At 43.4% G+C, this 21,692-nt stretch overlaps 1 protein-coding gene across 2 annotated transcripts in view; it reads left to right on the top strand.

Moving 5' to 3' along the window:
- Nucleotides 1–12,909, top strand: part of SASH1 (SAM and SH3 domain containing 1) — a 55,131-nt gene extending 42,222 nt beyond the window's left edge. For both annotated transcript variants that reach the window (XM_077811786.1, XM_077811787.1), the window contains exons 11-13: nt 6,309–7,435; nt 10,107–10,238; nt 12,649–12,909. In XM_077811786.1, the coding sequence (XP_077667912.1) occupies nt 6,309–7,435; nt 10,107–10,238; nt 12,649–12,909 (1,520 nt within the window). The remainder of the gene's footprint in view (nt 1–6,308; nt 7,436–10,106; nt 10,239–12,648) is intronic.
- The last annotated feature ends 8,783 nt before the right edge of the window (nt 12,910–21,692 follow it).

Consider the following 21,692-nt stretch of genomic DNA (forward strand, 5'->3'; position numbering starts at 1 on the left):
CCACAGAAAACAAAGCCAAAGTTAAGTTAATGACATCTGGAGTTAGGGCACACAGGCCATCCTTAACTCACCCTGTTCTGTGTCGTTTTGAGTACTTGGCTCTGCAGGGCGATTTTCCTCAAAGTAAAGATTGGAGAAGGGTTGAAAATCTGCTGCTGTAGCCCCCTCTTCCTCTCCCCCCCCCAATTTTTTTTCCCAGATACCATTGCACATCTGCCCTGTGACATTCTTCCTGGTACATACAGCTTTCTGAGCACTTCTTTTTGAGAAAGAAGATATAGAGTCAGACTCATTTATGTTCTAATTCCAGGAAGTAGCACAGGGAGCCTGGGCATTGCTGTCCCAAACAGGAAATACTGAACCACAATCTAGAAGGGGAATTGGCCGTGTAAAGTAGTCGTATAGCCTGAGTTTACAGTCTCAGATTAGTCTCCTAAAATGGAAACATACATAAAGCTTCCAGACTCTACCATACAGCTGGAGAAAGGGCAACATCTAAAGACTACCTGTATCACTCACTGCAGTTTTCCCAAATACCGAAATCTTTCTGAACACGTTTAGCCCAACAGTGCAGAGATGATGCTGTCAATCGATAGCACTGAACAGGATGCTGAAAGGTATCAGGCTGCTTAATAACAACAAGACTCATAAGAATGAATTAATACTAACAATATTGACCCTAAAAATGGTCAATTTAGAAATCCCTGGCTACACATTCACTTTGAGCTTTAAAAATCCGACAATACTGGCAAATGTTGGGATAGATTCTGAAAAGCTGGTGTAAATTAGGAGGAATATAATAGCTCTATTGGAGTTCCTCCTGATTTACCCAATTGTAACAGATCACAGTCTAGCCCATTGTCTTCCATCCAAGTAATGACTCTGATACTACCTTTCTCAGAGAAGTGCATCATTTGGGGATATCTCTTAAAACAATTTTGAAGCTGAGTGCCATTTTATTAATTAATTCATTGAATAGTTTTGGGTTGGGTTATTTTATTCATGGACAAAACTCCTTCTAGAACTGGTTTTATTCCTGGTAGCAACTGAGTCCATCTCCTGCAAATTGTTCTGCAGGAGTGCTAGAGTCTGCCCGTGCAGAACAGCTACCAGAATCGAGGCTACCGTTGACTAAAGAATCTGCTGCTACGTACCTTTGAAACTCTTGTTCTTTTTCTTCTGTTTTCCTTTCCATTCTGCCTCTTGCTTTTCCTCCTCCATTCTCAAATGCCTTGTTTTGCACAGTCATGCTCCCCAGTGTATTCTTCCTAACTGCTAACAAAGTGAAGTTAATAAATACCCTTTAATACATCTGCACCTGCAAGGACTAACTTTGTGCAATAATCATGTACCACTTTTCTTTGAACAAGGGTGCAGGGACTTGGTTGTGCTCTAGTAGTAAAAACAATTCACTGGCTAGACAATACTTCAGAACCAAAAGAAGTTGCATGGGTTTTGATGTGTAAACTTCACAGCAAGCCTAGACAGTAAAATGAATTACAGTTGGAGCTGTAAATGTACAGGCCGATAAAAAAACTAAACAGAAAAACACATTCCTTTCCCCACCCCTGGCTGAAAGGCTAGATTTTAACATGCTGCCATGGAGGTACGGACACTGAAAGAGTACAACATTTTCTGTCACACAATCTCTCATACATATTTTAAGATAATTTCAGAAACCGATGGCATACCCCTTGTGAGGTAATATTTAAATAAGTCCTGTTTTGGAGGGATGTTTCCTGCCTTTCTCCTGAAATGTTGCAACTTCCTGAAGTGATGCCACGTTTTGTAAGTTGCCAGAGAGAGAAGCAGGCAAGAGAATGTAAGAAACAAATTTCCCTCTTAGATTAAATGAGTTCTTTCTTTGCACATGTGGAGTTTTGGAGACATGGTGTCCTGCCATGAAGCAGGCACATGAAATGTATTAGGATTCAGATCCAAAGCAATCACTGCATTATTCAGAAGCCAAGTCTTAGTATCTTCCAGAATGCTCAGAATGCAAGTTGTATTGAAAGGAATCGTCCATCCCCTAAAAGTAGTGCACTTTAAATCTGAATGAAACTAAATTCTAAAATCTCTGAATGTAGCCTGCCTTTAGGTAGTAATTAGTTGGGTAATACCACTGACTCTAGGTGCCATTTAGCTGAAATTGTTTTTTTTCTAGACTGAGAAACAGCTTTCAAACGTCAGTGCAGGTGCAAAAACTGATATTAGAAAATTCAGTTCTGTCTTTAAAAATATTAAAGTGTCCTGGTCTCTGAGAAAGGAACTATCCAGTATGTGCTGTCACTCTGGGTTGTTACCTGCTTTGAGGGGACTTCACCATTCTGATCAAAAGCCTAAGCATCATTTGAGAATGACCTTGCATCTCTCATCTATGAAAACTAAATCAATATCAGTCCCTGCACTTTGCAGTCAAGAACATTTGATTGATTTTTGCCTTTGTTAGTTGTGCAGTGTAGCTCTGACAAAAATATGCAAAAACTTTGCATAAAACCTCTGGCTTATATTATTTCAATTGAGTTTGGCCTAATCAAGATGCAACGACCAGTCTAGTTGCCTTTCATTATGCCCCTTGACAAAGCTACCTCCAGGCCTAAAAAGAATCCTTGCAAATAACTGAAAGCTAGATAAAGTTGAAAGTGGGTGTTCAGTGTGAACAGTCACTCTAAAAAGGCATTGAGGGCATAAAGGCAGTGACTCCAAATCAAATGTGCTTTTTGCACAAATATAACAAGTTAATCTGTCATCCCTGATAACTCTGAAAGTCAGGCTTGGTTCTTTGCTAATCACACACCATTAGTGCAACTCCACTGTGCAAGGGCTCAATCCTGCGAGGTGCTGAGCACTCTGTCCCCAGTCTGTGAGGCACTTATGCAAAAACTTAATGTTAATTCCTGTGAATCTACTCATGTGCTTCAAATTAAGCACAGTGTTTAAGTACTTTGCTAGATCCAATCTAGATTAATTTGAAGCACATGAATAGCCCCAGGGGAATTAGCATTAGGGATTTGCATAAGTGTTTTGCAGACTGGGGGCCGCGTGCTCAGCACCTTGCAGGATTGAGCCCTTAGTGTGTCCTGTGCTAATGCAGGCAACCAGTGAAGGCTAACGAATGGTATTGCACAAATGTAACTGGAGGGTACAGTTTGGTCTGTGGAATTTATATTCCTGATCATGAAGTATGAGAGAGAGAGAGAACCCAGCCTGACAGTCAGATCCAAGACTGAGCCTGCAGGACTGGCAGTTTGAAAACTCCAACTTTTAACTGTAAGCTGAGCAGTTTTCATACGGAAGCCACTGAGGAACAATAAACCAGGAAGCCCACAATGTCATTCTCACAGAATTATTTTTCAGAGTAGAAACACTTTAAACCAGCAAGCAATCCTTGGGACATGATGAGGTAGCTATTCCTGAGACTGGACAGCTGACCAAAGACAGCAAGGATAAACTAGTCTCTACTATCCTTATTTGATATTTGGGTTAGTCAATTAAATAGTTTGGTGGGCTTTTTTTTAATAGTGACCTCATTCCAGGCTGAGCTGGTGCATCACCACACAAGTGGGTGTGGTGTTGAAGGAGGGCCCTTATTTGATTTTTTCCCTTCACACAGGGTTGCAACAAGTCCATAGAGACTGTTAGATGCTAAAGAGTCTCACACACCCCAGCTCAGGGGCTCTTATTTACAGAAAAGCTAATGCAGACCATGAACAAAACTTTCACCTCATTCTTTGTCCACCTGTCCCCGACCTGAGTCCAGTGCTCACTTCCACTCTGGCTCCTCCCCAGGGGTTCTCTCAGTTCCAGTCTCTGCCCCTGCTGTTAGGCTTTTTGCCCCTACCAGAGTAAGATCCTTCTCTGGAGTCAGGGGTCCAGAGACGTCTGTCCATTGCAACTCTTCTCCGGGGCCAGCAGGTGATCCTGGCCAGGCTGGGCTTCTGGGCAGTGTCTGGCTGAGACTAGGGGATGCCTGCTGACTGCAGCTCTCTGTCTAGGCGGCTCCCCTCTCTTGGAGTACCTCTGATGGGGTTCCCCATTCTGGTGGGTTCCCCAAAGAGCTCACCCTCTAGGCTCCCTGCTCAGGTGTCTCCTGGGAGCTTGTCACGACTGGAGTTCCCTGTCTCCTTTTGCAGCTCCCCTCTAACTGAGTTTGGGTCACCTTTATTAGATCCAGGTGCTTGTTCACTAATCAGCCACTTGTGGGATTCAGTTGCCCCCCCTGGGGGCCCTTCCTAAGGCAGTTATAAGCAGACAGCCCTAACTCCCCATAAAAGGCAGCTGCTCCATAACAAATAGTGAATGGGCAGAGTAAAAAAGACTCCCAAGTTGCTGATTTGCCAAGCTCCATCTGGAGAAAAAAAGAAACACATATTATGTATTTTGTACTAGTCTGGCACATAGATTAAAAAAAACCAATGAGAGTTGAAGATACAGGGCCAGATGCTTGGCTGGTGTAAATTTGCAGAGTTCCACTAAGTCAATGTTGCTATGCCAGTTTACACCAGTTGGGTGTCTGGCTCATCGTGGCTTTGATATTTTTTCTTTTGTAGTGTGCTTTTTCCTGTTTGCTCACACAATGGCTGATCATGACACCCTGTCTTGGACAAAACGCCCACTGTCGCCATTGACAATTCTGCTGTAAGGACTCTAGGATTTAGTTCAAAGTTTTTACCATTTAACAGGAAAAGTGACTGTTATGCATGCTTTGGTCATTTCCAATTGGACTAGGGTAACTCTAGACAAAGATACACCTTAAACCCATTTGGAAGGTGCAGAATGCAGCAGCCTCCTAACCAAGTAGTATTTCCCATTATTACTGTGTGTCTTGATTTGCCCTGGATTTCAAGATGTTGATTCTAAAAAGCCTTAAATAGCTATGGGTCTTGACTACCTTAGAGACTGACTCCCCCTTTGTATGATTTTTACAATAGAGGCAACCAGGTGAGACACTTGAGACGCCTTGTTTAAACAGGAGACTTAGCGTTTACAGTGACAGGGGCTTCAACCTTTTGAAAGACCACCCAACCTCATCTATCAAGCCCAGATATGGGGGACCTTCTGCAAACGGAATTTGTGGGAAGGTTTTGGGTTCTGGAGTGGAGCTGAATGTGGAGCATTTTGCTTTCATAATGGCAGGTTTGTAATGGCCTTCTGGATCCAGCCCCTGGAAAATCTGTACAGCACCCAAAAGATTGAATGTATGTTTATAGGGAGCTAGAAATACAGAGTCTATTCTGTAAGTAGACTTTTCTGTTTTTCTAAGTAGTAAAAATCACCAGTTCAGGCTATCTAAAATGATCCAAACAATCATTCAGTAACTGCCATACATTTATTTTACTGTGCTCCTAGCCTTCTTTTTAAAAAACAACTTTTAGAAAAAATGAGGCTGCATCTCTTAGTAAGATCTTCAGCGCTTCTTGTCATCTCCATCAACCACTCCAGGAGCCATGCCTGTTATGGAAAATGCAAAACATGCTCTTATAAAACAATTTTGTCTCAGACAGTGAACATAAAATACTAGTATACCACTTGGTCTTTCCACTCGAGTAGGACATTCCAATTTAAGACTAATGCTAAGGTTAGTCCATTTGAAACACTTCTCCCTTTCATAATATAAGACACATTTCTCCAGTAAAATTCTTCAACTGCTAAACACAGCCCTGGAAAGAGGCTAGTGCAATAGCAGTCCCAAAACAATTCAAGCTGCCTGATGGTTTCCCTTTGTAAACAGCTCACTGTGCATTTAAACCATGAAATAACTGGGTGGCAGGTCTGTCATAATTCTAGGTAATAAACATTATCTCAAAAGAAATACAACATTAAGGGATAAAAATCCATTCTTCAAGAGTGAGTTCTCAAGCATAATTAGAAACCAAATAATTATTGACCTAATGTAGCTACAAACACTGTCTGATTTTTATAAGTTATTTCTCTGTAGGGGTCAAATCTGTTACCATAATGTATAGGCTATAGCTACACCAAGAAAAGTTGTATTAAGCCAGCTGGACTATGACATCTTTGCAAATTTGGGTAAAGACTAGAATTTATCTTAAATTTATTTTGCTACTTTGGGATATTAAGCAGCTCTTATTAATCTCACTAGAAGCTCTCAAACGAGTCTGGGTGGAACTGTATTGAAGTGCAGCATAGGCAAAGACATCAGAAAAAAGGGACAAGACCTAGACATGTCTTCAGTTACCAATGAAGAATCCTTGTGTTTCAAAGGCATTTAGTGGTGATGCAAGTTCCTGATGGTGCTTCTTTTGTACATTTCTCCTACAATGATTTGTAATGTCTTTTTTTCTTAGGCAAGACTCGGAGGACCTGTCTGCTGCCCACAAAGTCAGCCAGTGAGCACTGCTTTAACAGAAACCAACTGACAAGTTATCCAACTCTGCCTTTGACTAAATCGGCAGAAGCTCTCCAGCAAGGAAAGAAGGAAATCCGGTTGAGCTGCATGCATCATGCTCCCAAGAGCTGCATCAAGCCTTCAAGCATCACAGGTTTGAAGAAGAACCGCAGAAGTTTACCAGCAGCTGTCTGCCGGAGCTGCGAGACTCTGGATGGCACCCAGAATATGGCCAAGTGGCCAAGATCTCATTCACTGGATGACCTCCAAGGAGAATCCAGCACTGACCTACCGAACATTAGCAAGAAAGTAGATTCTTTCCCTCAGGATGCACTGGATGTATCAAAAAAGACAACTGGCTCTGTCCTGAAGCCTAAGGCTCCTGGGGCTGGCATGAGGGCAGAAGACAATCTGCCTAAGCAAAGTAAAGGAACTGCTGATTCTCAGAAGGGAAAAGCTAGGAAATTGGACTGCTCAGTAACAGAGACTTCATGTGGGACTCCTACTCAGTACCTGCTTAAATGCTGGGAGGCTCAGCCTACTTTAGTTACCCACAACGTAACAAGGACACCTCTGGAAAACCATCATAAAAGCAGTCGTGACCTTGAAAGGGCTGATAACTCTCCAGTCCTCAAGGAAGGTCTGAAAGCTGAGCAAAAGGGCATGAGCGAGGCAAGAATTCAGTCAAAAAATCCTTCACAGCCACCACCGGTCCCTGCCAAAAAAAGCCGAGAACGCCTTTCTAATGGACTATATCATCCCCCTCTGACCCTAAGTGGAGCCCTTTCAAGTCCAGATGCACCATGTTTGCCAGTGAAAAGGGCCAGTCCATCCAGCCCCATTGATTGCCGGGAAGTACCTGCCTGTAGGCCCTCTTCTGAGCAGCCCAGTACCCCACCAACCACACTGCCCCCTTGGCTAGCTGAGCTTTCTGAGACTGCTAGCATTCAGCAACATGTGGTAAAGCTAGGCCCTGCTTTAGCCAGGAAAGTCTCTTGTACTAGAGGACTGAATCTGGAAATGTTGATAGAAAACAAGTTGCAGACTGAAGAGATTGATCTCACAGAGGAACCATATTCAGACAAGGTGAGAAGAGACTATTGTCTCAACGTTTTAACGCTGGTCTTTACAACCGCTCGCTTTTCATTGCATCTGGTGCATTATTTGTCAGCAAGTGAGCTAGTTTGTCCGCTATAAACCATTGGAAAAGCTGGAAATATCTTTCAGGCACCCTGTTGTTAGTCTCTCAATCTGTTCTGTTGATATCAGGCCTCACACCAAAAGGCAGTCTTTCAATACCAGTAAAGTAAATAGCTGTTTGGGGGCCTTGCTCCTTTGAACTCTACATTTCCTGCAAGCTCTGCTTGCTCCAGCATGGGCTTGTCTCCTCCAACTCTAGGGTTTGAGAGAGGATAGAACCACATACCTCCCTTCTCTTCAACAAGAGGGCTGAACGAGGAGGCAACTCCTGGAAGGTGGAATCTGAGCATGAGTTTGGGATCCAGGCTGACCCTGATTACTCCATATCCATCCCTTTGAAGACAGCGCAGTTCTGCCCATTAATTCAGTCTGTCCTTTCTAACACCAGTGATGCTTCTCAGAACTAAGGTTGGTTCAGAGACCCTCGCTGGAATTTCTAGAAGGGCTCAGCACCCAATGTGCTGAGCTATTGAAAATGGAGCTATAAAAGTCACAGTGGGAGCTTCTGGGTGCTGAGCACTTTGGGAAAATCTGACCTGTAAATAGGTGCCTAAATGGGAACTGAGCTCCTTTGAAAATCAGGACCACATTTCACTTTGAGGAGTGGGTGGAGCCAGCTTAATCACCAAGTGTTGCAGACTTACCATTAATTGCATAACCAGCAACAGGCATTAGACATTAGTCAGCTTGCTTTGATGTCCACTTTTTTCTGTCCAAAAACCTCACAAGTACCCTCGAAGGGAACAAAAGAGTTTGGGAGAAATACATGGATACACACACTTCAAATGAGTGCTGATTTTGAGGGGGGAAAGTGGGAAGGGGAAACTGATCAGTTGAGATTCATTGTCCATGCTGGATGAAGTGCAAAAAGGATAAAAAGAGAATAAATGGTGAAAGTCAATCCGATTAAATGCTTTGCATTTTAATGATGTAAGGCAATTGATGTGCCACTCTAAGTGCGTCGAACTGCAGCAGTTGCAGGGAGAAGACCCCAATCTTGCAATGGTGCTTTGATGCTCTATTGATATGTGACAGCACTTTGTCATTGTAGTGCAGCAGCTGCATGAATTAATGCAATGAAAGGGTATGATGAAAAGACAGTTTCATCTCCCATTCCTTCCACATGCTCCTGGCTGCTGGGAGGGAAGATGTGTATCTCACTCCACTCTTGCCTAGCGCGGGGCTGAAAATGGAGCACTTTGTCCTACACAGGCCATGTTTGCACTCTGCCTTACTGTGTGTCAGGAAGGGAAGAGAGTTGATGAGACATGTGAGTCCTACCAGAGATACGGATAACATCTCGAGGACTAAACTCATTGGGGTTGGGACTATCTTTTTGTTATGTTTGTATCACACCTAATACAATGGGGTCCTGGTCCGGGATTGCAGCTCCAAGGCGATACCTTAATACAAATAATATTAATATTGAACAGCCACATCTAGCTTAGTGTAAACTAAATTCCACACACAGGACCATATCCTCAGGTATGCCTGACCTTGTACCCAGTGCACTCCGGGGAAGGGACATAGATGCCTTCTCTCCATCTCTCCTCCCACCCGCTATTCTCAGAGCTGCCCTAATTTGCACTGGATATTAAGGGTAATTTACAAAAATATTATTGCTACCCTGTTGTTTAAATGATTCAGTGATAAATCTGAAAGCCCATATGACGTTACTGCTTCTCTGGCGTAGTGGCTAGGCATGATGTGGGATCTCTTATTGATTGGAATATCAGTTCGCACGCTGGAGGGAAGTGCATATGCATCTGTTTATGTGAAGAATAGAAATCCAATTGTAAAGAGGTCAAAAAACCACCAAGGGTTTTGTGAGAGTATAAAAAACATTCTGCATAAGGGCAAAAGCCAACTTCTAATGGGGGTTAGGAAGAAATGTTCCTTGGCATAGGGTACCCCAAAATTGCCTATTTGACTCACTGTTGGAAGCAGGATACTGGACTAGATGAACCACTGGTCTCACAATTCCTATGTTCATAATGGAACACTAACTCGGATCATTATCTCCAGAGGACCCCTAAATCTGTCAGACATCTCCCAAATTGTACAAGTCAAGAACCAGGAAATACACAGTGATCAGATCAATTTTCTCCAGCCCTGATTACTAAGTCATTTTCTGACTAAGCCAAAGAATAGCAAAATATCTCGTAAAATTTCTGAATGGCAAAATGTGTGCTGCCCTACAACTTGTCAGGCAGATTTCACTGGTGAAACCATCTGATGGCAGAGAGAGACTTTGGATAAAAAACTGGCCCTGTTTGAAGTCCATGGGATTTTTGCTCTTAACTTCAGTAGAGCCAGAATTTCACCCTTGGAGGATGCGTAATGATAAAGGCTTTATGGACCAGTGTCCCAAATGCCCCACTGTAGATAATGTTAACACTAAATGAAACTCCATTCTTTGTGACTCTCAGATAAATCTAAAGCTCCCCTTATCATTTTTGTGTTTGATGTTTGTATAGAAACTTGTTGACTTGTATTGCTTCTGGTTTTCTTTCTTTCCCTTTTCCTTTCTCCTGCATGGCTGGATGGCAATTTGCAGCATGGTCGCTGTGGGATTCCTGAAGCTTTGGTGCAGAGATACTCTGAAGACCTAGAGCAGCCTGAAAAGGATGTTGCTACAAACATGGACCAAATCCGGGTGAAGCAGTTGAGGAAGCAGCACCGCATGGCAGTGAGTGTCTCTGTGTACCACGTTCTTTGTTTAGAAATGCATAGTTAATTGAATGATGATGAAGGGTACGGGATTCATAGCCAGGGAGACTGAAATCCTACCTCTGTTCGCAGAGATACAGCATAGGTAGCAGCAGAGCATGCCACCCCCTCATCCCTCCCTCCTCTGTGCTGGAGGGGAACCACTTCCAGTATTGAGAGCAGATTTGAGTCGCCCTGCTCATTCAGTCTTTGGCATCTCTGAGGAGAGCAGCAAACATAATTAAAGATTTAGGAAACCTGACGTAAGAGGAGAGGTTTAAAAAGAAACGGGGCATGGTTAGTGTTGAGAAAAGAAGACTGAGTGGGGGGATCTGATAAGTCTTCAGATATGTTAAGGGCCGTTATAAAAAGGAAGGGATCCATGTTCCCCATACCTGCTGAAGGCAGGACAAGAAGTAAGGGGGTTAATCTGCAGCAAGGGAGATTTAGTTAGAAGGGAAAACCTTTTTAACTATAGGCGTAGTTAAGCTCTGGAACAGGCTTCCGAGGGAGGTTCTGGAATCCCTGTCACTGGAGGTTCTTAAGAACAGATTAAACAAATGTGTCAGAAATGGTCTAGATACACTTGGTCCTGCTTCAGATTGAGGGGACAGACTCGATAACTTCTCGAGGTCTCTTCCAGCCCTATAGTTCTATGACCAACTAACAGCATATTGGGAACCAGTTAAAAAGAGTAGAATGGGTGCTGAGCAAATGACTTCCTCATTGCCTAACACGCACAGGAGAAATAGCTATCAAGGTTTGAAACATCCCTTTTCTAAAACTATCAAATTCTTACTGCCTGGGAAGTGCAGAGGAAGACTGAAAGTAAACTGAGCAGTCAAAAGGTTACATTTTGCTTTCTCAAAAAGAAAAGGAGTACTTGTGGCACCTTAGAGACTAACCAATTTATTTGAGCATGAGCTTTCGTGAGCTACAGCTCACTTCATCAGATGCATACCGTGGAAACTGCAGCAGACTTTATATATACACAGAGAATATGAAACAATACCTCCTCCCACCCCACTGTCCTGCTGGTAATAGCTTATCTAAAGTAATCTTCAGGTTAGGCCATTTCCAGCACAAATCCAGGTTTTCTCACCCTCCACCCCCACACACAAATTCACTCTCCTGCTGGTGATAGCCCATCCAAAGTGACAACTCTTTACACAATGTGCATGATAATGAAGTTAGGCCATTTCCTGCACAAATCCAGGTTCTCTCACTCCCTCACCCCCCTCCAAAAACCCACCCCCATACACACACAAACTCACTCTCCTGCTGGTAATAGCTCATCCAAACTGACCACTCTCCAAGTTTAAATCCAAGTTAAACCAGAACATCTGGGGGGTGGGGGGGGTAGGAAAAAACAAGAGGAAATAGGCTACCTTGCATAATGACTTAGCCACTCCCACATATCTATTCAGGGGACACCATCACAGGGCCTAATAACATCAGCCACACTATCAGAGGCTCGTTCACCTGCACATCCACCAATGTGATTTATGCCATCATGTGCCAGCAATGCCCCTCTGCCATGTACATTGGTCAAACTGGACAGTCTCTACGTAAAAGAATAAATGGACACAAATCAGATGTCAAGAATTATAACATTCATAAACCAGTCGGAGAACACTTCAATCTCTCTGGTCACGCAATCACAGACATGAAGGTCGCTATCTTAAAACAAAAAAACTTCAAATCCAGACTCCAGCGAGAAACTGCTGAATTGGAATTCATTTGCAAATTGGATACTATTAATTTAGGCTTAAATAGAGACTGGGAGTGGCTAAGTCATTATGCAAGGTAGCCTATTTCCTCTTGTTTTTTCCTACCCCCCCCCCCAGATGTTCTGGTTTAACTTGGATTTAAACTTGGAGAGTGGTCAGTTTGGATGAGCTATTACCAGCAGGAGAGTGAGTTTGTGTGTGTATGGGGGTGGGTTTTTGGAGGGGGGTGAGGGAGTGAGAGAACCTGGATTTGTGCAGGAAATGGCCTAACTTCATTATCATGCACATTGTGTAAAGAGTTGTCACTTTGGATGGGCTATCACCAGCAGGAGAGTGAATTTGTGTGTGGGGGTGGAGGGTGAGAAAACCTGGATTTGTGCTGGAAATGGCCTAACCTGAAGATTACTTTAGATAAGCTATTACCAGCAGGACAGTGGGGTGGGAGGAGGTATTGTTTCATATTCTCTGTGTATATATAAAGTCTGCTGCAGTTTCCACGGTATGCATCTGATGAAGTGAGCTGTAGCTCACGAAAGCTCATGCTCAAATAAATTGGTTAGTCTCTAAGGTGCCACAAGTACTCCTTTTCTTTTTGCGAATACAGACTAACACGGCTGTTACTCTGAAACCTGTCATTTTGCTTTCTCTTTCTCTATCCAGATTCCAAGTGGAGGGCTCACTGAAATCTGCCGAAAACCTGTATCCCCTGGACAGATCACGTCGATAACTGCCTGGCTGGTTTCCATTGGCCTGCCTATGTATTCTAGCTCGCTCACAGAAGCAGGATTCAACACGCTGAGCAAAGTGCCTTCTCTGTCACAAACTTGCCTTCGAGAAGCTGGCATCACAGAGGAGAGGCACATAAGCAAGCTCTTGGAAGCAGCAAGACTCGTCAAACCCCTCGATCCAGAGGCGATTTAACGTGCTCTGGAACGTGGCACTGCCCGAGACCCCGCTGCTTCTTACTGCACCAGTGTTGCCCTAATTTCTCCACACGGCAAACGGGATCAAGCAAGTGGATCCCAGGGATAGGCAAATAAACGCCTCAGAGAATCTTCCTTTTTTCTGTCGTTAGCAACAAAAGGAGAAAAGAAGCAACCACCAGGTAACAGAGACGTGGTACTTCCTTAGTACTCAACAACAAGATATTTTTAGTTCTGAAAGTGCACGGGCTTAGCCAGTGGTTAGACAGCACCCCATGTGACCATTAAGCGAACGGGGCCCTTGCACACTTTCCACAAGATTGTGACAGCTACACCTGCTGTCAGCCCTGTTTCTGTTGCAAGGTCTCTGTAATACTGGGTCCCAGTTACCTAGAGTCAGCCCTGAAAGCCACATACAAGCCAAGGTGCAACTCACCGGCAAAAGCTGTTTAGCAAATCTTCTTGGGTTTTTTGTTTGCTTGTTTTGTTTGGTTTAGCAATCAAGTGCTGAATACATACCCTTTTTTGTCATCCTCTCTGTTGCTTGGTATAGTTGCTGTAGACCATAGAGCCTTTAGCTAGGCCAGAATAATGGACTGGAATTAGTTTACAATATTGACTCTTTCTGTTGTTCCAATACAACTAACCTAACAGAGTCCAAAACTCCTTTTGTGTATAGAACTGAAATCATTTTTGTAACTGCTTTCTAGCAACCAGCTTTTTTATTTGCCTTAAAATCAGCTTGTCAGCAGTTATCTAGTGTTCACTTATCTGTATCCAACCTTGCTTCATCCTGTCGTCGTTCAATGGCACTTAGGGTGATTTTCAGTTAAAGTAACTTCTATAAATTGTCTCGTAACATCTTCTGTTTGTAGAGGCGCTTTTGCAAATGCAGCGTTTCCATTGTCAGGCAAACTGTTCACCGTGGTCTGCATTTGCTGCTGTTATTAAAAAGTTCAAAGTTATCTTGCCTTGTATATATGTAACTGCTTTTCATTTTAATCATATTTTTATGTACTGGGTTATACTGTCAATCATTATACTGCAGCTTTGACTTGGTATCCTGACCATATCAATTCAAAACATTAGTTTCTTCAAATGAGAGATTGCCCTGGGGAAATAAAATGCACCGAAGAAGCAAACTGTGTCCCATAGAAAGTATCAATGCAGTAATTTCACTCCTGGGGGGGGGAATCTCAGAGTCTTATGAATTATGCTCTAATTTTACAAACTTGATGTCCTCCAGTATCAAGTGTTTGAAATTTCTTCTCTTCAGAAGAAAGTGTCGTTCTGGAATGCTGGACAAATCATTTTTTGTCCATAAAATAATTATCCTGTTTTCTGTCTAACCCACTGTAAAATCTCCCATTCACAGCTGTGGATACTAACAGATTTTATTTTTATACATGGGCACTCATTTTATATTCCAAATACAGATCACCATGAATAGTATTAACTAGATTCTTCTTTGGTGTCTATATCCTATGTACTTTTCTTTAACTTACAGTAGTGGAAACTCTTCATTGTAGACAGAGTAGGTTTTCCTTTGGCAGGCTAATTAAAAGATGTAGTCTAGTGATCTGAGCACAGGCCTAGAAATCTGTTTCTATTACCAGCTCTGTCATGAGCTTGCTAGGTGAATTTGGGCAAGTCCCTTCCCCTCTCTGAGGCTCAATTATTCACTCATAAAATGAGGATAATGGTGCTTACTCTTCCTGATAAAGTGCATTCAGATTGATGAATGAAGTGTTAAAAGTGCTCTATTATTATTGCCTACCCTAAATCAGGTATGCAGTAAATTTTACCTAAGGCGATAATCTGGCTCTGAGTGTAATGTTAGGCATCAGTTTTATTTACCTATTTTCAGTTGTCACCAGCTTCTGTTATTTTTATCAACTCTCTCCTAAATTCTGCCATCAGAATTAAAGACACCAATGTGTCCAGCATAACTAATTCACTTCCTCATATCATCTGAAATTGTTCTGGATCCAGAGCTCCTCTGCATTTTGTCTAAAAGTTATTAGTGCTTTTCTCTGGAGAACTAGTAAGCTCTAGTGTGACAGCATCAGGGAATGTGTGACATAACTGAATGTTTTGCACAGGTGGATAGACTCTTACAAAAGAACAACATGCTTATAGTATGGGCTTTGGTTGTCATAGCAATGATTTGTCTGTCATCCCTCTCTAAGGCTTAAAGGGAAGTCTATAGAAAGCAGTAGCTGGAAGGAGTGCTGAGACATCCACTGATAGCTAGGGTCACCAGTGATTAAAAGTAAGCAGACTGCAGAATACCAATTAGCAGTTAAGAGGGGTAAAGGACTGCTTACTATGCACAGTTTGAGTATGAAGCATCATCTGATGCAAAAGGAAAACAACTTCCGCTCATCATGGAAAAAGGAAGTCATATGATTAAAAAAATCCCTCACCTTCATTTTTTTCCCCAACCTGATTAATAACAGAAGGAGAGTCCCAGCAGAGAAGGAAACAATCTGGATTTCTGAAGCTCTCTATGTCCCAAACACTCATTGTAATTCCTATGACTTTTGAATGATTTCATTGCATGGAGAAATCAAATGACACCTATCAGAACTTTGCCATGAGGAGGCCGTTCTGACTTGAATTCCTTGAGATTTTTGTTGTTAATATTGCTTTTTGATCTGGTTTTTAAATTCTGCCGTTCAGTCGTCTTTTGTGTTATATTTTTAGCATATATTTTTGATTTTAGAAAAGCCTTACACTGCTCAGTGGGTGAGCTTCTCCTGCTGGTTTCAGTGTAGTTCAGTGGACAGGTGGGGGATTGCCTGGTGTAACAACAATACCCTGTTCCTTACAATTTCCTTTTGAAGTGCAACATTCTAAGCAAAAGTTAGCTAGTTGGCTATTGGGAAGCACAAAAGAAGCCTGCTGATGAAATGCTAATCCGCTCTGCTCAGACAAGTACTGCTCTGTGTCCACTGTGTGCAATTCTAACTTGAAAAGCTATTTGGTAAGGGAAGAAGCATTCCCAAAATATTAGCAAGCAACATTACAATTGTAAATTCCTATTAATGCCCATGTATTACCATCTGAGTAGCTAGGATATACTCCGTGTCCCTGGCCCTGTGCTCTTGTATGAGACTGGGTTTGGATGCAAACTGGGAGCATGGGAATGTGATCAAAGGCATTAAGTATTATATTATTCAGCCAGGTCATTCTCCCTAAGAGCAGCAATAGAGGTCAATTCACCAAGTCATGGCTGTACAGTTGTACTGTATTATTTTTAGAATAAATAATACTTTTGGTCCAAGATACAGTCATCCTTAATTGACACTTTCTGGGGAAACAAAACTGTCAAGCAAGTTATGTAACAACTAACAATGTTGCACTTTCTGTATATGAAATCAGTATTTAAATAACTTATTTTTCTCCATTTGCTGTTCTTAAATGATGTAAGTAGCTGTAATATACCAGTACCCAATGTGTCCTTACAGTTTGCTTCAACCCGAGAAAGCTGTGTATTGTAAAGAAAACAACAATATGAACGTGTAAAGATTATTGTGCTCTTTCATTTAGCCAAAAAAAAAAAAAAGTTGACAAAAGGGTTTTCCTGTGTATCAAACCTTGTCTGTAATTATGTCATACTGTTCATAGACAAAAAGTAAATAAATTTCCTCAGTCTTACATGTCTCCTTTTTTTGAGCTATAATATCATGAAAGGGAATGGAATGGAGAGCCTGATTGATTGACTTCAGTTGAAAGAAGCGGCATTCAGTGTTCTCACTGCTGAATTTTTCCTTTTCTAGGTAATATTGTGGTGCTTACAGGCAACATTTTCAAACTTGGGTGCCTAGAGTCAGACATATTTTTTTAAAAACCCCAAAGCAGCCAGTTTTCACTGGTGCCACATCAATTTCGCTAAGTGTTGTGGGTGTTCAGTGCATTTTAAAACGAAGCCACTTTTTTTAGGTTCTGCATGGGCAGACTTTTTTCCGGTGTTGGGTGGCCCTTTAAGGGAGTTGAACTTAGCCCCCATCTGCGACTAATTAGCTGTCTCCCAAGTGATGGGTCTGGTTACTTTTATTGGTATTCACACAACCATTACAGCACAAAGGCAGGGATAACATATTCAAGGCTCCATACAAACTAAACAGGAGAGAAAGGAACCCTAGCCCCAGCTTACAAAGATTCTGAAATGCAAAGACAACTGTGACAGATAACGCAGAATCCCCACAACCGTTGCCAATGCTATGCATGCCTGAATCACTTTGTCACAAGATGGGCTGGCCCTTTAACAGAAGAGGACTTAGACCAGGGGTGGGCAAACTTTTTGGTCCAAGGGCCACATCTGGGTGGGGAAATTGCATGCAGGGCCATGAATGTAGGGCTGGGGCAGGGAGTTGGGGTGCAGGAGGGAGTGTGGAGTGTAGGGTGTACGAGGGGGCTCAGGGCAGGGGGTTGGGGTTTGGCAGGGAGGAGTTCGGGGTGCAGGGTCTGGGGCGGCGGCAGCAGCATGCAGCAGGGCAAAGACAGGCTCCATGCCTGCTCTGGCCCCGCACCACTCCCGGAAGCGGCCGGCACTATGTCCCTGCGGCCCCTGTGGGGTCGGGCAGAGGGCTCCGCATGCTGCCGTTGCCTGTGAGTACCTCCCCGAAAGCTCCCATTGGCCACCGTTCCCCATTCCTGGCCAATGGGAGCTGTGGGGGGTAGTGCTTGCAGGGGAGGGCAGCGCACGGACCCCTCTGCTCACCCTCCCCAGGGGCTGCAGGGATGTGGTGCCGGCTGCTTCTGGGAGCGGTGTGGGGCCACGGGGGTGGCAATCCCACGGGCCGGATCCAAAGCCCTGATGGACTGGATCCGGCCCACGGGCCGTAGTTTGCCCACCCCTGACTTAGACCCACCTATGGCTAATCAGCTGCCTTCCAGGCATTGGGTCTGAGGCTGGAACTCAAGTGACAGAATGCAGGACACCTGAGCCTTAGATAAAAGGCAAAGAAGCAGCTCACTAGACAGTGATATTTGCAGGGAGCAGGTAGGTGCCTCCAGGTCTGGGGAGAGGGTTGTCTGGTCAGTTGGATTTATGCTGAATTGTTTTGATTTGGGGAAATACAGCCTCAGGCTGTCATGGAGCTTGAATGTCAGCAAAGGGCATGGGCATGTTGCAGAGTGAGCTGTGACGAGAGGGGAACAGGAAGCAAGACAAAAGCAGAGTTGACAGGTGCTGACCCAGGATACTAGAAAGCAGGTTGTATTTAGCAAGGGGGAGGAGAAATGGGGAAGGGAGACATTTCAGAAAAGTTTGGTTCTGAGGACAATGCTTCAGGCTGATTCAAACAAATCCTCTGGTTCCTCTATCAAATGCAATCTGGTTAATCTGAAGCAAAGTGTAAACCATTTTGGAATCAGAAATTTGATTTCTATCAGATTAAGTAAGATATACCTCATTAAAAAGTCAGTTCTACATATAGTAGCAACAAGGCTGAATAGCACTGTTATTCGGAGATGCTATTCAAGCATTTTACTGCTGCCTGGCCCTTCAGCTACATTATTTCCAGTCCAAACAATGGATCATGCTTAATTACTAGATAGTACACGGCCTTCACAATGGGTATGCAATTAGCATGCATCTGTCCCCATGGTATTCTATTCTCTATCATGCTCATAGCCCCCAAAGTGTATTAATAGCTTCATACAACAAATGAAAGCATGGGGTCTAATCCAAGATACACACTGCATTGTGTCTACAGTCCCTTCCCTGAGGAGCACTCAATGTGTTAAGATTAGTGGTCACTTATATCTCTTGGATCCAATAATGAACAAAACATCCAGGGTAGATCATGGTTTCAGGTCGTCTTCACTGCCCAGCATTTTTTTTTTTTTTCAATCAGGAGGGGAAGTAAGGCAGAATCATGGCTTGGATTTGACCCTGACAGTTGATTTACAATTCCCGCTTAAGCAAAGCTCCTCATCACAACTATTTAGCCCGAGTCATGTAGCACGTAAACATCAGTAGTGTAGAAGTAAATTGCCAAACATGATCCTTTTAGTTTTCTTCCTGTTAGTTTGTTCCAATGCTGTTCAATACCTGCTGTGCAGTCTGCTGCTGTGCATGGGCACCAGAGGGCACTGCACGGCTGGCTAGAAGTAAGAGATTGACCATCCTCCTGGGATTGCAACTGGCTCCGATGCAGGCTGTTTTGAAGAGGCACTTGAGTAACAAAACAGAAATTAAAGGAGAACAACATGCACAGCCAGAGCACTTGCCATTCCGGCAGCTGGAAGGAGTAACACCGCCCTTGCAAGACTGCTGCCATCCCTGGTCACCTCGGGAGCAGATGAAACACAGCCTATACGTTTTCTGCTTAACTTTTTGCTAATGCTGTTGATCCAATAGCGTTCTAATAGCAACAACAATCCCATCCCACACCAAGCATCTGGCCCCGGAGGCATTGGCAGCAGAAAGAAAAAACAACTCCTCCCACTAGTTCCCCTATAAGGGGAACTTCACACCTGTGGGGCGGGTCCACACAAGGCTGAGCCAGTGTTACGTGGGTTGCATTGATATACTATTCCATCAGAATTGCATTAGGAGACCAGTATCAGGTGCCCTTTGATTTAAGATGCCAATGCACCACAACCATCTCTCAGCAGAGACTGGTGTCTGAGGGAGAGGTTAGCTGAGTCTCCTGGTCCATTCCCTTCTTGGCCTTTGTGCAGGGGCTGAAAGTAAGAGAGCCAATGGTGATGTGGGCCTGTTCATAGGAACTGTAAACACCCATTTTATTCCCTCTTGGTCACTGAAAAGCCATTAGCTGATCATAGCCTCGGGTGTTGGGAAGGTCACCAACTTGTATTTCTGCCAACACTGCTTCCCTCTCCAGCCTGAACTGTTGACGTCACTAACAGTCACAGCAACTGCTGCATTACATTGCAGCCCATTTGTAAATAGGACAGGCTGAACAGAGCATATCTACCTGCATAGGCTATCAACTCACCAAAGTGCTGGCACTGCTCTACAATGCCTTTCATTGGCTACTAGCATAGGTATTTGGTGTCTGTTTTTCCAGGCCCAAGCATGGGAGCTGCAATTGTCCAGCATGACTGACCTCAGCTATATGTTACGCTATGTTTGAACTTGTTTCCCTGCTCCGTCCGTGAAGCAGTTTTATATTGGCTAGCTAAATCCATCAGAAAATGATGTTTCTATTGTTGTGGTAGTGAGTGGTTAGATGATTACTGGGAGATGTTGTCTTAAAAGTAATTAATTAGTACCTTTTGGGCTCATTTAGTTCTTGGTTTAAAATTTGTGGTTTGGACATAATTCTCCATCCTCAATGGAATAGGGCTACAGAGCCTGAAGGTAGTGACAACAGCAACTGAGAAATGTTTTCTCCCTACAACTTGCTAATTTTAGGATCATTATGCAAGTCCATTCAGTTTGAATAAAATTCCAGGCGTGCCTTTGCTTTGTCCATGGAAGTTAGCAAAGTTTAGGTCCAGGACAATGTCTCATATCAGCCTTTTGCATAAAGATGGAGGCAGCTGGATTTTTTTCCATAATCCTAGATTATGTGATTCGCAATTGGTCCTCTCTGGGTCTTAATGTTTGTTTGTATTTAGGCCACAGATTTTTGGCAGGTTAAAGCCTCATTTACTTTGACCTGTGTGGTGTTCCCAGCTCATTTATTCAACTGTTTAGTTGGGACTGGCACAGCAAGGCATAGTTATGATATTTGCCTCACTTGACAGAGTTTTTCCATCTGGTAATCTACGGCACCTAAGTTCCTTCAGTAGGGTTTATTTTTACATTTGGAGTAGGGTGGTTTTTGAAGCGCCTGAGAATGGTATTAAGGACTTTAGACATTTAACACCCCCCCCCCCATTTACTTGGCTGCTTATCAAAGTTATCACAGGGTGTAGTACGGCTCTCTCTCTCGAGTCATTAAACATGTCCTCTTTTCAGGGATATTTTTCACGGATGCTGGAACCAGGGTGTTACTTGGGGTTAGTTGCTGCCTTTGTGGATTCCTTGGTCCATTGCCTTGGGAGTCAACATGAGTATGAATTCAGGAAAGCTGGGTTTGGCAGTTGCCTTTGAATAGTGCCGTACAAATGTGACAGTAACTTATATCTTTTGGCATAGAAAAGACGTTGTGGCAGTACTTCAGTGTGTTCACCACTCAAATTTCAGCAGCAGCTGGCAAAGCTGTGCTTTGGGAATACAATGAACCTTAATGGACCTCCCTTCCATGAGGATTCATGAAAATTAGCATTAAAAGTAACATGGCCATCTATCCTGAGTCAAGGGCAGCGTGTAGCTGCTCCTCCTCAGGAGCAGCACAGAGTACAAGCTGTGACTCTGAGAGTCACTCATTTCACACTCTGGTTCCCCCCTTACTCCAGAAAGGAAGTAATCTGTGCCAGCCGCAGGTTACTGTCTCCTCCATGCCAGCTGCCTTGTGTGTTACTGGGGGAGAACCAAGGCTTCACCTCTTCCCTACCCGTCATGCCCCACTCACCTGTGTGAGGGGCTAGGGATCTCATGGAAGCCAGTTTCCCCTGTGCTCTGTGATCCATGGTGCTAGTAGCCCATACAGGAAAGTAAAGCCTTATACAAAGATGTAGCTAATCTGCATAACTTTTATTTGTCCAATGTTACTTATATGTATTGTGGTCCCCCACATGCCCATTGCAAAATCCTTCATTCACTACTGGGGGAGATGGAGATGGCTGATAAAAGTAAGAGGCACTGGAAGGTGACACAGACTTGGGGGTAGATGGACAAAATTCTGTTTTTTCCTTAAT

This window comes from Eretmochelys imbricata, chromosome 3 (assembly GCF_965152235.1).
Source record: "Eretmochelys imbricata isolate rEreImb1 chromosome 3, rEreImb1.hap1, whole genome shotgun sequence".
NCBI lineage: Eukaryota > Metazoa > Chordata > Testudines > Cheloniidae > Eretmochelys > Eretmochelys imbricata.